Source organism: Colletotrichum fructicola (assembly GCF_000319635.2).
Source record: "Colletotrichum fructicola Nara gc5 chromosome Unknown KSG_Nara_v1_contig09, whole genome shotgun sequence".
Lineage (NCBI taxonomy): Eukaryota > Fungi > Ascomycota > Sordariomycetes > Glomerellales > Glomerellaceae > Colletotrichum > Colletotrichum fructicola.
This window is the reverse complement of record NW_027094059.1, coordinates 1,652,896-1,668,250: the sequence shown is the minus strand read 5'-3', so window position 1 is coordinate 1,668,250 and position 15,355 is coordinate 1,652,896. Positions and strand designations below refer to the sequence as shown.

The following is a 15,355-nucleotide window of genomic DNA, read 5'->3' as shown; positions in this document are numbered from 1 at the left end:
AGGTGAACGAGAACAGACACAGACACACGATGGGGGGAGGTGGTTTTATTATCCTCTGCAAGTGAGGTGAGGCACAGCAGCGAGGACAGGGCAGCACCAGGCAGGAAGCAGCAGATGGCCCAAACTAGCTAGCAGAAACCAATACCACGACCCAGGGCCCTCTCTGCTGGGCATGGATGGGTGCAAAAAGTCTCCATGGTGCCTGGGAAGGGGAGCACGGGAGGTGACTGTGACTGTGGTGGGTGTGTGGTGGTGTGGACGGGGGATGGAGCTGGGCGAATCAATACGACCTCGTACCTTATTCAGGACCCTGCACTGGCCCTTGGTGCCCTTGATGGTGCCCTTGGGCTGGGGGAGAGCGACTGTCATCGGCCAAGCCTTTCAGTCCTGCACCATCAGCTGGCACCCCTGGCTGCTTGGTCTTAGCCCTTGGGTCTTTGGGTCTTTTTGGCTCTTGGGGCGTTCCCATCCGGTAGGTTGGCCGGGGTGACGGGGCCGTTCACTTTGTTCTCTGGTGCGCAGACAGCAATGGAGGAGACAAAAGGTACTTTGTGCAGGTAAGGTACATAGTAGAGTAAGAGAAGCGTAGTAAGGTACTTGTCCACCCAAGAAGTGTGAGTGGCGGCATGACCAGAAGAGAGAAGCCATGGAAGTCCACACTCCACAATGAAGGCCCCTGGAACCGGTGGGCTGCTGCTTCTTGAGTCCAGGATCCATCTGGGTTAATTTACACGCTGACCCCTAAAACCAATCAGAGCCGCCGGATTCGACCGCCTTGCCCGAAGAAGAAAGGCACCGAGTGGAGTGGCGCTGCTTTCTTTTCGGCCGGGATCTCCTTTCCGTAAGGCAGAGCCTGGGTGAGGAGACCCCGAGTTCCTTTCCTGAGAGAGAGAGTCTCCAAAGTTCCTCCCAAGGCCTCGGAGAAGGAAAAGGAACAGAAGGAGGTATGGGAAGGACGACGGATGGTGTTGCTGCTGCCAAAGAGAGAGCTTGGAGCAGCCTGCCATCCGTTCCTGAGGGATCGGCCGGGGCTGCATATCTGGGTTCTGGGTGGTGGTACATTGTACTGAACATCGATCAAGACAACGAGAGAGAAGGCCGCCTCCAGCGCATCGGTTCTCCAGCGCATCGGTTCTCCATCGGCCTCTATCCGATGAGCCCCTCCAGGCTACCGAGGACCTGTTATCCATCCGCCGTGCATCATTGCGGATAACGGCCCACGGGAATCAAGCATAATTTCCTGGAAAGCTCAGTCCGCGAAACCGCCGTCTCTCGCGACGTTGGATGATCAGCGCAAGAGATTGACACCAACACGAAGAAGCCACACCACTAATACCAGACAAGTACGGATGCCGCCAGCGGAATTCCACCACAGGGCACGTCAAGATCGGCTCCTCATCGCCCATCTGTCTAAGGTAGGTAGGTATCTTGACGCTGCCGGCCTCTGCATCCGGCCCGTTTCCAGCGCATTCCAACCCATCACTGCCACGAGGCAGAACATTCTTGTGCCAAATGCAAGGTAAGGTAACGTCAAATGTGTCAGCCAGCCCGTCGGTTGACCTCGCCCATTGTCAAACATGGCCCATCTCCTCCTTCTCCCGCGTTTCTCATGCCTCGCCCGGTTTGTCGATCGATGATGGCTACCACTGAACGCATGCCCTGTTCAACTCTCATAGCTGATCGGAGCGTCCTGTCGAGCACCAAAACAATAACATCACGCTTTCTTCGCCTGGGAAAATAAGGGGCGCCGCAGTCTGCAATGGTCCCCCAAACAAGACACAGGCACAGACCACAGTACACAGAGCATGGGACAGTACTAGTGCACCGCATCGTGATAGGGCACAAGTCACAACAGCCTGCCGTCGCATCTTTGGTGATGTCTTGCTCGTCTAATAGATCGTCTCTGAAGCAGTGGGGGGATCCCTGCGACGCATCCGTGACCGTCCGAGTCTGTGTTGTCTTGTCTCTCTCCATCTCTCTCTCTCTCTCTCTCTCTCTCTTTCACGCGACGAGACCGACTCAGCAACCCTAACTGACCCCCCAGTAAGAACCGTGTTAATCCTATCTTTGGCGTTCCCCATCGCCCGAAGTCGCGGTTGCCGTATGCCGTGTGCCTCCCGCTGCGAGGCCAAACTCTCTCGCAGCGTCATTGGAAGATCCCCGGGGGCCTGCCTAACTCACCTTAACTTAGCAACACATCAATATATCGTCTCAGTGCCGCTCACAAGTCATCACCGTCCAGATTTACGAGCACGTCTTGCCGCGCAGGGCAGCGCGCATCGCCCTTGTCAGATGGCCGGCACGTACAGAAGGGGACTTTGGATTTATTGGATGGATGCCACGTCGAGACCCTGCATTTAGACTTGCCATGTGCCTTAGTGCGAGCGCGCGCGTGCATAATTAGGGAGAGACGGAGGGAGGCCAGCAATCATAGTAAGCAAGCTGCGCCCAGCGACGCAGGAGACGGGAGTTCTGGGCAGTTTTCTCACTGTAGCCCACCTACCTACCTCACTCACCTTGTCAACGATGAAGTTGGCCGAATCTTGGAAGCTTGGAACTTGTTTCTCTGCGACTCTGCCACTTCGCGTCTCGCCATCTCCCACCCGGCCCAGTCACCCGTTGATTGATCTTCAGATTGGATGCTCAGCCGAGCAACATGCACCGAGACCCGCGGCCGCCGCCAGCCAACCACGGCGCCTCGATCCCGATATGTTGTATTCGCAGTCGGGTTTCCATTTCATCACAGCTGTGCAATCGCCCCGTTTGTTAATGTTCCGTGATCCATCATCTCCTCCCCGTCAGCCTGGGCTGGCGCCCCCCGAGGAGTCAGAACCAGCCCATCTCAGCGTCCCTGGCCCATTGCCAAAGCTCCAGCTGCGACTTGCTTTGTCCTCCGTGAAACAGGAGTGCCTTCGTCCCGGGCTGCCCTAAGTTTCTTTTCTTCGTGAAGCTGCGAACCGACTTCAGCCCGCCGGTTCGAAACAGGCGGACCCAGGACCGGGCTATCCATATCCAATCCACGCTGTTGTCAGCCAGTCCAGCCCCCTATTGCCCACCGTCAATTTCAGAATCTCTCCCCACGAGCTCCTCGGCAGCAAACCTCTCTGCCGCAGGTTCAATTTTTCTTAGCCTCGTAGAACGTCGTGCCGGCGCCCCGAAGGCCCCAGAGATCTTCATAATTCTCCGCTGGGAAGGCCAAAGGCCAAGGCCGGACACGGGGCTTTCACCCATCTGGCATCAGGCGCTATTTCCAGACACGAAGGTGAGAGACTTCTTCTTTCTGCCAGTGGCGACGACCGTTTTCTGACTTTCGGTGCCGAGGTGAGTAAGGTGAGCCTGGCGACGGCCAAAAGGGGAGGAGGGCGCCATGCCGCGCCGCGGCGCAGCCCGCAACGTTCCATGACCCCGAACCCACCGGACTGTTTTTCTTTCGCAGCCCGCCTGCATGCCCGCGCCTCACGAGATCAAGGCTCGCTGCAACCATGAAAGCTAGACGGACCGATCGCCAGTCCCCGGGGGCGTAGGTACGGTACTGTAGTCCGGATACTCGTATCCAACTGGCTGGGTTGCCTCTGCCTTACAGTTTACTCACTCAACCCATCCCGCCGGCGGCTGTCAGAAGGTGGCTGTGCATGATGCTGGAGCCTGGGCAAGAACAGCACAGTCGGGTAAGGTAGGATGTGGTGGTCTCTGCTTCGCTCATCATCCACCAACCCCGAGTCCATCAGCCAGCCCTGCGGTGTGGACTTTGGACAGAGTTCTCGCTTGCACGGGCGCTTCTTTGCTCAAAACACGACGGGGCAGGCCGATCCCAGCTTCGAAACGTCACTCAGCCCACCGCTACCTTCGCTTTCTCCTTCTTGCTCATGACTTGTGTGAATGGAGATCGATGGGGTCGGTTTGTCATGCCGAACCCGCCTTCCCCTCTGCCAACCCGTGGAGACAATGTCTCTCGTTTGCTGACATTTCGGGTCACCTGATGCGCTTCATCTTGCCTTGGAGATGTTGAAATCTTGGGTACGGTCTCTCCACACGGTTTTGTGGAGGAGGCGCAGGGCTTGCAGGCTTGCAGCGCCCTCGGCCGCTGAACCCGTACCGACACCGAGTTGCTGGGCAGGTATCACAGCATGTTGATGCGCGGCAGGTATTCAAAGGCTTGCAGAGGTAGCTTGGGACTGACAGCTTGGGGGTGAAAGCCACATCACGCATGTTATTGTTTGTCCAACCAGACCACTCGGCACTTGCCACGCGATGCTGCAGGCTGTTAGACCCAGATCAAGTCCAAGGGGGTCCCCGACTCTGGAGGTAGTTGTCCTCAGCCTTCTGCCAACAAAGAAGCCGCCAGAAATAAACACACAAACGATGTCAACAACGCACAATGAGGAAAAACCGCCAGAGTCTAGTCATGGAATCAAGCGGGAAGCCAACCACCATAAACGCCGTCAGGGCGGTCCCCTGAAGACAGACTAAAAGAGAGCGCCACTAGCGGCAAAGACATCTCTAAAATTAAACCCAGCAGGGCCGCACCCGCCCATCCCCGCCCGTATCGCCAGGCTCCGAGAGGCGTACCATGCCAGATGGAGCATCTGTCACCCTTCGCTAATCTCGAAGAGACCTCGCAGAGTGCTGTGAATGCAGACACCTGCCCTCTGCAGCATGTTCTCATGTTGCCCCTCTCGTCATTAGTCGCCGCTGCGTGGTCTCTCTCTTTCTCAATCCGGTGACCTCACTCAGCCTTATGACTCTTGTTTCCTTTAGAGACCACACCACATGGAAACCTCGTAAAGAGCGGTAAAACGGCTTGATATCCGCACATCGGGTCCGAGAACCACGCACGGCGTCTCCGACCGGTTCCCACTGGCGCGGGTCGCCAGCTGGTGATACGATCGCTTAGTTTTGTTTGGCGACCTGATCAACCCAAACACTAACACACCTTCTCCAATTCTATCCACGCGCGTGGGTGCTGACATGGCCTGTATGATCCATCAGACAATCAACCACCCAACAATCTCATTTGCCAGTAGCCTTTCGTGGCAGCCGTTTCCGTAGCGCTTCAGGCCATGTGCTGCTCTCGTCTAATTAGACTACTAAGCCCACGAATCCAGAGGATTTTCCGTGCCGCGTCCAGCAGGAATGAACAATGGCCACCCACCGCTATTGAGTCAGGGGCAGTGGCCAAAAATGGGCGAGAGCGATCATTTAGTGAGGTCTCTAGCTCGCTCTTCTCATTCAGGCTGTCACCGTTTGTTCTTGGCATGAGGCGTCTGTGGCCGATGATTCGCTGTCATCCGAACCCCCCGTTGGAGATGCTTAGACCTCGAAGCTGATGCTGAGCTCAGACGATAGTGAAGCTGCGATCCTTCCGTCAAATCAGGAATCTCTCCGGAAGGCATGGGAAAGCATTCGGCTCCGTGCATTTTGATCTTTTGTGGCCTTCTGGCTTTGGACTTGTCCGTCCGGTCAATCGCGCAATGTGGCATTGACAGATTGGCTTCCGATGCAGTGATCCTTCTGCAGATGCACTCCTCTTTCCCGTTGACTCGAATCCTATGGATATCAGAATCTCAGAAGCGTCACTGCCACGCATACTGTTAATCTGTGGATGGATCGTGTACCCTGTCTAAAAAAAAATATGCGGCTGAGTTTGCATTTGATGCTAATTGCTGCTGCCTTGGTGTGACGTTGTACGCTCCCCAACCACTCTATCCATATTGATGAAGGAAGGGAGGAGTGCATACATGCATGCTAGTGTTCCCCAGCCATTATCGTTGCACGAGATCACTCTAAGGCTTGCAGATGCCGAATCGCGGGCGGCTTACTCGGCGGCGGTGGCGCTGATGATGTGATACACAAGACGACCTGCCTCTTTGCAATGAGCTGAACCTTGAGTGACAGCTGTCACTTGCTAAGATGACTTCAAGAATCTCTCGGGTGCCAATGGGCGAAAATCCAACACCAACTTCGCACCGTTAATTCAACCTCATTTTTGGTCACCAGAGAGCCCGCATAGTAACCGGGATACGGAAGAATGCCAATATCATAATCCCAGCGTCTGTAAGCCACCCCCCCCCCCCCGACGTCGGCTGGTATGATTTCGTTCTATCAATCGCGGATTGTCTATACTCTGAGTGAAGCCCTATACTGAAATCTGCAGTGTATTTTCTATGTGATGGCAGCGCCACAAGATCTTTGAAATGCTGAAAATGATCTTTTCTCAATGTCTTGACGAGCCAAAGTTTGGAACATGCCCCTCATCGACTCAAGCATATATTATTCTCCTAACTGCTTCGGTTCTTTACTCAACGATTCTGTCTTTTTCTCAGGGGTTGTCGCCAACAGCGGTCATTTCCCCGTTCAAGGATGGTGTAGAAAAGTCAGCACCGTGCGCGACTTCCGATACGTAGAGGAGTGAAAGCGTAGTACGATACCCTCAACGAGGAATTCAGAGAGATCCATATTCCAACGTCAGGGATTCAGTTAGTTTCTTGGCTCATACCAACTCACGGAAACCTCAAACCAGATGATATCAATGCATACATGCAAGAGGGCCAAGACGTAGGGAAGGGGGTGGTTGCGGCCGTTGGCAACTGTTCGCAAGCTGGCTATTACCCGGGGTGCTGGGAACTAACCAAGGCATCCAAGAAAGCCCGATGCCTGCTTTCTTTCCGAAAGGATTGATAGAGACTATTCTGGAACCGTACTGAGCGGAACTTTCGATCTTGAAGCACGCACACAATCTGGTCTGGTGAAGTAGCTATCCAGAAGGGAGCTTTCCTATGTCTGGGGGCACAGTCTTGGGCGAATTAGCGCCCTTCCATGATAAAATCGGTTCAGTGACAAGGTTATGCAAGAAAATTGTCAAAAATTATTTGCCCCCGAGGTTTCAAGATGCCGGAGGCTCCCTGTGGGGACCTGTCAATCCGGATCACAAAACCTCAACTTTCAACCCCGCATCACCACCTCCGTTTGGACTTCGACATGTACCTCACCTCCTCGGTCGAAGATGTTTGAATCACCAAGTTCGCCGCAGCTCGCAAACGCAAGTAGCGAGCCGCGTCAGGCACTTCACACATTTCCACCGCCCACGATCTTCCCGCCTCTGAGGCAGCCTCACAACCAGACCATCATCTTCCTCCACGGCCGGGGCTCCAGCGCTCGTATCTTTGCGCCCGACCTTCTTGATACCTCTGTTGCTGGACTGGAGACGGACGACGGTTCCAAATCGCTGAGAGAGTCCCTGCCAAACACCAGGTTCGTGTTCCCCACGGCGCCACGGTCGCGGGCGACTATCTACAGACGATCCATCATCAACCAATGGTTTGATGGGAGCGGTGATTGGGAGGAGACTGTTCTGGGTCATGCGAAGGAGACCATCGAGTTTTTGCATCGCCTTTTGAGGGAAGAAGTCTTGCTTGTCGGCGGCGCAGATAGAGTCTTTCTGGGCGGCTTTAGTCAAGGATGCGCAACCGCCCTTGTCTGCATGCTGCTCTCGGAAGGTGATTCTCTCGGTGGCATCGTGGGAATGTGTGGGATGCTGCCTATGGGCGGCGATCTCCGCGAAATTTTGCGTCAGGGCGACTCTGGCCCAGAAAGTCTAGACTATCACGGTACCAGGCAGGAAAGAAATGTTGATATCGAGGAGGATTTCCTTGAACCCACAGACGATGACACCTGGGACCCCTTTTCCCACGAGGAAGATACCTCGCAAGCCACGCCTTTGATACAGGCTTTGGACCTTCTACGGGAAGAGATAGGTTTTCCGCGACTGGAATCCAACTCAGAACCTCGCGTACATGAAATTCCCGTGTTTCTTGGTCACGGTACCGAGGATGATAACGTGCTGCTCCGGTACGCCGAAGACGCCTCGAGCGTATTACAGATGGCGGGGTGCGAGGTCATTTTCAAGAAATACGAGGGGCTTGGTCATTGTCATTCCCCACAAATGCTACGGGACATACTTGAATTTCTGGCTAGAGAGAAAGTTTGCTAGAACAGGCGCAAGCGGGGGACGTTTGCTCATTTCTCAAAGCAGATTATAACGGTTGCTCACGGAGATGTCGTTGAATTAGAAACATAGCCTAAGATCGATATGTGCGTGGGCAGACAAGCAACATGTGTAGCACGTGTCTCTGACTGTCCCAAGAAGTCGGTTCGAGCTTACTACAAATGGGCAAGGCCTCGTCCAGGTTACTTCTCCCTGGCCTAGTTGAACTCGGGGAAGAGACGCGGGGTGTGGGGGCTCAAGGAGGCAAACCGAGGTTGGCCGTGGGGTTGGAAAGCACTGATATGGTCTGCTGAAGCTTCCTTCTCAGCCTAGTAGTCCATCTGTTTCCCGGGAGGAATTCAAGTAGACCACTTAACCGCCAAGAGTTGCGGCACTGAAGGGGATCTGAAGCAACATGTTAAACCGAGGTCAATGAGTACCAAGAGGAAGGTTTTAATCGTAATCGAGAAAGAGCTATTGGGGAATGGGACTATTCCCCGTCATGAACGCCAACTGTCTCGTGTTGACTGCCTCTCACACTCACGATCATGTTAAGGCTGGTTCCTCGACGGGTAAGAGGCAACGCATTATAGCTTCGTCGTCTAATTGACGCTTGAGCCTGGAACGACCCCACAGGTCAAGTAGCCTTGTTCTCTCCAGTGGACTAGGCATGAGAAAACAACGATTCGAGAGGATTACTTACGCGGGGTGAGAGAAGTACGGCATCACGGGGTCACCGGAGGTAACGATCTATGTGTGGGTTGCGGCTATACCTTCACTCCTCACCCTTACCTTCGAGGCTAGATCGTGTGAGAACTCGCAATGAACGAGAGACACGTGTAGAGTGGCATGATCGACTCAGGTCATCTCGGCACGAGACGGCTTCGCCACGAAGGATTTTGATGCGCTTCATGCTGGGCATGGGAAAGGCTTCCACAAGAATGGTCATAGACGCGGACCTATCGCCTTCTAAGAACGAGTGGCACTCAGAGTCCGAAGTGATTCTAGCACATTTTCTTGTTTTCTCCGAAAAGAAATCGAGTCGCAAACTGGAGCCAAGCCTCTTGACCTGAAGGTAGTCTGGCTCGGTATTGGACCAGGCTCCTGGATCAACGACGCATGACGTCCCGCCCCCGGATCTTCCTTAAGGGTGCAGACGTGGCATAAGAGGCTCGTTGCTGATCACTGAGGGCGTGAAGTAGTACCGCAGAGATGGCAACGTCTTGTAAGTAAAGTCTCATCATCGAGGTATTCTTCGACACGTAGCAGCTGCACCATTGGTTCCGTCTTTGAACTATAGCCATATCGAATCAAAAGAGCAACTACAAGACTGAGGCCATTGCCTTGCCGCACAATCTGGCAGTTCCTACGTCAATATCGAAAGGGAGGCCTCTCATTCGAAGATAATGATCGATGACAGAACCGAATCTAAGGACACAGATGTGCCTTACAACTGGAGAGCACAACGTGCGGGGGCATGCGGACGCCCGCCTTGGGTAATGGTGTTGTAACCCGAGGTGAGATTCATGCAGCCGGGAGAGGAAAGGGAATGGTCCCGCGGCGCAGCTGATGGACGTGCAAGAGCGGCTGAAGGAGAACGTCCACATAATCCAGGTGGATTTCTGCAATATTATGGAGAATCGGGGTCAGCAGACTGCTCCAACTATATCCGACAATACTAACGAGAACAGCTCGGGGTCTGGACCGATCGCACGTAAGCTAGACAAACACTGTGAGAGACTTGGTTGACTTACACTGTCAATTCGGCACGTACAAGGATGCCAAGTCTTCGGGCATGCCTACATTCGACTTTGTGGTCACGAGCGTATGCACGCATTTCAAAAGACGAGCCTGATTTGGAGGATTGCGTGCAGCTGTGTGCGTAGCATATTACGTAGCGTTATCGGGGTGCAAAGGATGATGAATTCCCCCTAAACCCTGAAATTTGGAGACTTATTCAAGAGGGGAGAGGGGCGTTCGCAGATTTGCTCTAGACAACTCTCAAAGCGACATTTTTCTTTCTGAGCTGTAGTATGGAATGTCGGGCTTGCATAGGCCTTGAACGAATCATAGCGGTAGATGTGGATGGAACCATGCCTCTCTCAAGAGCTACTGGACTTATGGCGACGCAGGCGTTTCTTACTGTAATACTACCATCAACGTGAGGTTAATCTGACTAGTTAGCCAGCAATCCTTGTGGACTTCAACGACATCCTCAACAATCTCACATAGTAGAGGATTTAGAGGCGTGAACGACTGAGATGTGGTAGTTGTTGACTAGCTTCACAGCATGACTGTTGACTGAACCCTGCTGCTTAGACTAGGGTCTGCCAAACCTCCACCCGAAATTAGCGAATGACGCCCTGTTCTGTTTCTCAATGAGGCAGAAAAGCGAAAGTGTGGAGATGGCTGGAAGGAAGGACCCATCCCGTCCACATACGGATACTGTGATGCTCATGAGTGAGATGAAGATAAAGGCCGTTGCCTCGAGTTCGTCTTGGAGAGTTAATTACGTACGCGCCTAGTAGCATATCGACCATTTCTATTGGAGAAGAAGTTCTTCACTGCATCCCGAGGGACACTTTGCTGAGAAGCCGGGAGCAGCATCAGCACCGTGCCTGCGTCTAGTCTTAGTTCTGCTAACTTCCCTGCTTCCTTCCGGCTCCTGTCTCAGAGTCGACCTCACTCCGGTGATGACCGATGTTGGCCAGGCTCTGAGGACGTCGGAAACAGTCCGACACCAACCCTCATCGGCCCAGGCTGATTCGTTCAAAAAGATATGTGACGTCTGTATTCGCCAAGCTGATCACCAGCCGCTGCTGTCAGTACCGCCTTTACCCGCACATCCATCACACTCACTCACTTTTGAATAGGTCACCAATGCTCCCGCAGACCGACGCAATGGAACCAACCTCATCACATGTAACAGCCGGTCTCGATGATGGATACTCCGCATTAATCCATGCATCTCATCCCAATCTGCCGCAAAGTACCTGGCTCGGCCAATACTTCACCGGTGAGAAACGTCTTTGGCCCGAAGTTCATCACGGGTCACGACGGAGCCCGAAATCTGCACGCAAACAGCCCCACAACACGACAGCCTCATTTCGCGATGCTTATCTCCAACGCACTCGACATACAGCATATTCTTCACCGGTATTGATGAGTTGTTGCTACTCTAAGATAGGTCAATGAGGGCGAGAGGCTCCTCATGTCGAACAACGGCCTTGAATAGATGTCAGGATGAAAGCACTCAAGTTTCTTCTATCAGAGTACGTCGAGCAAAAGACGTTTCGTTTGGTGCGAAAAGTTGATGGATGGTGGCTTCGGCTCACAAAACTAAGCATAAGCGCCGGGCATCTTCATTGGCACCACATCACTTTCGACAGTCGTCATACCGCCCATCATCTGCTTCTGTAGCGAGCTCGACCGCCTCATGAGAGATGTGACAAGGCTCGAAGCACCTCGATATCTTGACATCTCGGCCTTCGCCCGAGTCGTTGACCGGGCACCGAATGATTCCAAAGAGGCTGCCGCATGGAACGGCAACGTGCCCAGTACCCGAGAAATTCCAATGTGGAAAATGGTAGCCGGTACAAGCGCTGCCTGCTACACACGTGTACTACAGGCTTATGGATCTCACTGCCGCTCACAACAGCTCACCCCGCAACACATGTGCTTGATCGCTTTGAGCTGATATCTTGACCTCGTGATTCGAGCCTTCTGTGATAATTCCAACAATTTCCGTATTTGTCTCTATCCCGACTATAAGGGCGGAAATGTTGACCATTGATCAGCACACGAGATACCTTACGCATGTGTGAAAGCAGCACCGAAGACATTGGGTAAAATGTGCCCGGCGGGAGCTAACCCCCACACAAAAAGTTCGGGGACGTACCCCAGAATAATCGTATTCTCTTCCCCAACCCATACTGGCCTGATCTAGTCTTGCCAGCGCTGGATCTTGAACCTCCCACATCCCATCTCAAGCATTAGAAAGCCTGGGGTCCATCTTAGCGCATGGCTAAGCGGTCGTCCTCCGCCGCACGTCTCGCACTGTGTCGCGGCATCCTGGTCTAGCCGCTCACATCTTCCTGCGATCCTGGTCGCTGCACTCCTTCGTAGCACAACCGTTCAGGACAAGTCAACGCTCGACATATGAACAATGGCTCTTGATGCTTCATTGCTGGCATGGCGCGTCTTTCTATTCCTTGCGTGATTCCAACAGAAATCGGTACCTCATGGTACAAGGGACCTGGCTTCGTGTCATTCGAGTTGAGCGACATCGCCTCCATACAGGAGGAAAATTACGACTGCCAGGTCGTTTCGAACGCCACCAGCCCCTCTGGGGTTGTATGAAGTATGGCAAGGGAGAAGCAGAATTGGGAGTAAGAGCGTCTGCTGATTTTGCGTTAATAAGTTCATGATAAAAGGGCCCCTTCTTTCTTCTCCCACACGCCTCCCTCTGCCATCGACCAACCCTCCAAACCTTTTTCCTTTTGCATCTTCTAGACTCACTAGGAACGTGCCTTAAATTCAGCTCCAAGAATTCTTCTACTATTCTGTCATATTCTACTATCTGGTTCCGCGTTTCTAGCGCGTACTGTGCAACGCTACTCCTTTCGCCTGCCGTCACACCCCGGGTACGCCCATTTCCACAAATCTTCTAGGTTGACCATGGCCCCTCACAACGATGCGCCCTCGCCGACCGGAGGTTTCGCAGCTGGCATCAGTAAAAACTCACTTCGCTCAAGCGCACCGTCGAATCTCAAGATCGGAAGCTCCGCGGATCCGGAATCTCATTCACCGCTGAGCAGCTCCTTCGACAGCGCCTCGCTGGGTGCTGGTCTCGACGAGAGCCGGCCGCTCGTCCCTGGTGTTTATGTGCCAACCATGTGCTTCTTTGACACTGGCACTGAGAATGTGGACACCGACACCATTGCCCGCCATGCGGTGCGACTTGCCCAAGCCGGTGTTACCGGTCTCGCGACTCAGGGATCGAATGGGGAGGCGGTTCATCTCACCCACACCGAACGCCAGGTGGTTACCGCCACAACTCGGCAAGCCCTCAACGAAGCCGGATTCTCCAAGATGCCGATAATCGTTGGATGCGGAAGCCAGAGCACCCGTGAGACTATCCAGTACTGCTCAGAAGCTTGGGCTGCTGGGGGAGACTATGCTCTCGTCCTGCCCCCGTCGTATTACTCTGGTCTATTTGCGCCTTCTTCCGAGACCATCCTGAGATACTTTCGCGAAGTTGCGGATTCCTCTCCGATTCCCCTTCTGATCTACAACTTCCCGGGAGCAGTGGGAGGGATTGATCTTTCAAGCGACGTTATCGTGGAGCTGTCTCAGCACCCGAACATTGCCGGCCTGAAACTGACGTGCGGCAACACGGGCAAGCTGAATCGTGTCGCAAATGCCACGAGGAAGTTGGCAAAGAATCCAGATGCGGATGTGCCTGAGTTCCTCGTGCTGGCTGGCTCGGCCGACTTTTCCATCCAATCACTGGTCGCTGGAGGACATGGCATCCTTGCAGGGCTGGCCAATATTGCCCCCAAGGCATGCATAAGAACAATCAAGCTCTTCCAAGAAGGAAAGTATCAAGAAGCACAAGAGATCCAAGAGGTTTTATCTCAGGGAGACTGGACAGCTATTCAAGGAGGCGTCGTCGGAGTCAAAGCTGGCCTTCAAGCCTGGCTGGGGTATGGAGGAGTTGCGCGCAGCCCTCTGCCGAAGCCCACACCAGACCAGATGAAGAGATGGAAGGAGGGCTTCCAAGACCTCATCTTGTTGGAAAAGTCTCTCTGAGTCGAGCTTCTTTATGTCTCTCGTGTGGTCATGGTTCGAAGGTGGTCATCGTGGGTCGAAGGAGTTTGGAGGCTTTGGAGAAGCATTCTTGAGTCTCATTGAACCACGTCGAACGAAGTACCGTTGGAATCATTCAGGCATCGCGTTATACCAGTTGTCTCTGATAACGAACTCAAAAGTTCTCTGACTATCGTGTATCTAGGGGTTTCGTTTGATTCACAGCTCCAATATTACTTAAATCATTCCCTGCACTATTGAGGAATCATCTCCCCCACGATGCCTGGCAGTAACACGACTGATGCTGTGAAATAAGTTGTGCCTTAAAGCTCGCCCTTTATGGCGGCACAGTCATGCACCGCTGAACCTCCTCAAGTTCGACATCGTTCGGCCTGTCAGCCATCCCTATGATATCTTCTCCTCGACTTCTTGGCGCCGATTAGCTTCAAAATCTTTTAGATACGCCTTCACGTAACGTAACGAGCATACGGCTAGACGCCGGCATACCTAGGAGTAGGGAAACCCGCACGATCAGCTTTCCTAGCCGCATGTAATAAGGAGAATATCACTGCTGCCACGTCAGCGTTATGCGCTTTGCCCGCAGAAGACTGCATCATCTACGAAGGACAACGGCATTCTTGCGCCTACCAATGAATCTCGTCAGATCAATCACTGTGAGAATGACCAAAGCCCGTCGCAAACCTCGCCGAAAGCGGTGAGTGTGCCAGGACCTAGTAACCCTGAACTTCTGCCTGTAACCCATGCTTCAGACGGGAAGCTGCAGACCGGAAGAACGGCAACCCAGCGTAAACGACTCGCGGTGCTTCTGTTTGTGATACGGGGTGGATGTTGTGATTTATGTTGGCCGTAAAAGCCGCGAATGGGCGCCAACGGAAGACACGAGCCACGGATTTGAGAGATAGGAACCGGCCGGTCGGAGGCCACACCGGGAAAGAGCGAACAGGGTAGACAGGGTGAGCGCCTGACCGCTCCGATGTTTCCACGACGTTTCCTTGAGGTGGCCCAGCTCGTGATATGCATGCAACCTCCCGCCGCGTACCTGAATTTCGATAGTGCCTTGATCTTCCGGACTTCTGCTTTCCACATCGAGTTGAGGCCTCACGCCACTTTGATCATCCCTTGGCATCTAATCCACGAGAACCTGCAAGCAATATAGAGAGGTCACACAAAGTGGCTTAGTTGCTATTTCCGTCACCGTTTGTCGGAGCGTTCTGCGATTGTTCCTGATTAACTGTCTGTGGAGCTGGATGATCGTCATGCTCGCGACCCAGGAATCAGGTCTCCTGAATATCGTCGCCCATGCCGAGCGACGGTACGCGAAGGCTCCAACAAAAGACCTTTCCACATGCTGGGTATGCCACAAGGTTGGTGACAGCGCGGGAATGGAACGGGTCCGACGGCACCGCTTGTTGAAGCACCAACCTGGAAGTGCTTGACTTGACCATCGGGAATATAAACACCCTCACTTTCCCCTGGGTCTTGAGAGCTTGATCTTCCTTGGCGGTCTGAAGACGTTAACCATAATCAGATTCCTCCAACGCA

At 53.6% G+C, this 15,355-nt stretch overlaps 2 protein-coding genes across 2 annotated transcripts; one reads left to right on the top strand and one right to left on the bottom strand.

Annotated features, from left to right (window-relative positions):
- Nucleotides 1–12,661: 12,661 nt before the first annotated feature.
- On the top strand, nucleotides 12,662–13,795 carry CGGC5_v014748 (putative 4-hydroxy-2-oxoglutarate aldolase; the record flags this gene model as incomplete). Its single annotated transcript, XM_032029635.1, has 1 exon — nucleotides 12,662–13,795. One exon carries the CDS (start codon nucleotides 12,662–12,664, stop codon nucleotides 13,793–13,795), a length of 1,134 nt encoding a protein of 377 aa, XP_031891042.1.
- A 334-nt stretch (nucleotides 13,796–14,129) lies between these two features.
- CGGC5_v014747 (uncharacterized protein) lies at nucleotides 14,130–14,555 on the bottom strand (the record flags this gene model as incomplete). The annotated part of the gene is made up of 3 exons (XM_066153142.1): nucleotides 14,130–14,220; nucleotides 14,300–14,360; nucleotides 14,441–14,555. 3 exons carry the CDS (start codon nucleotides 14,553–14,555, stop codon nucleotides 14,130–14,132), a joined length of 267 nt encoding a protein of 88 aa, XP_066007512.1.
- Nucleotides 14,556–15,355: the final 800 nt, after the last annotated feature.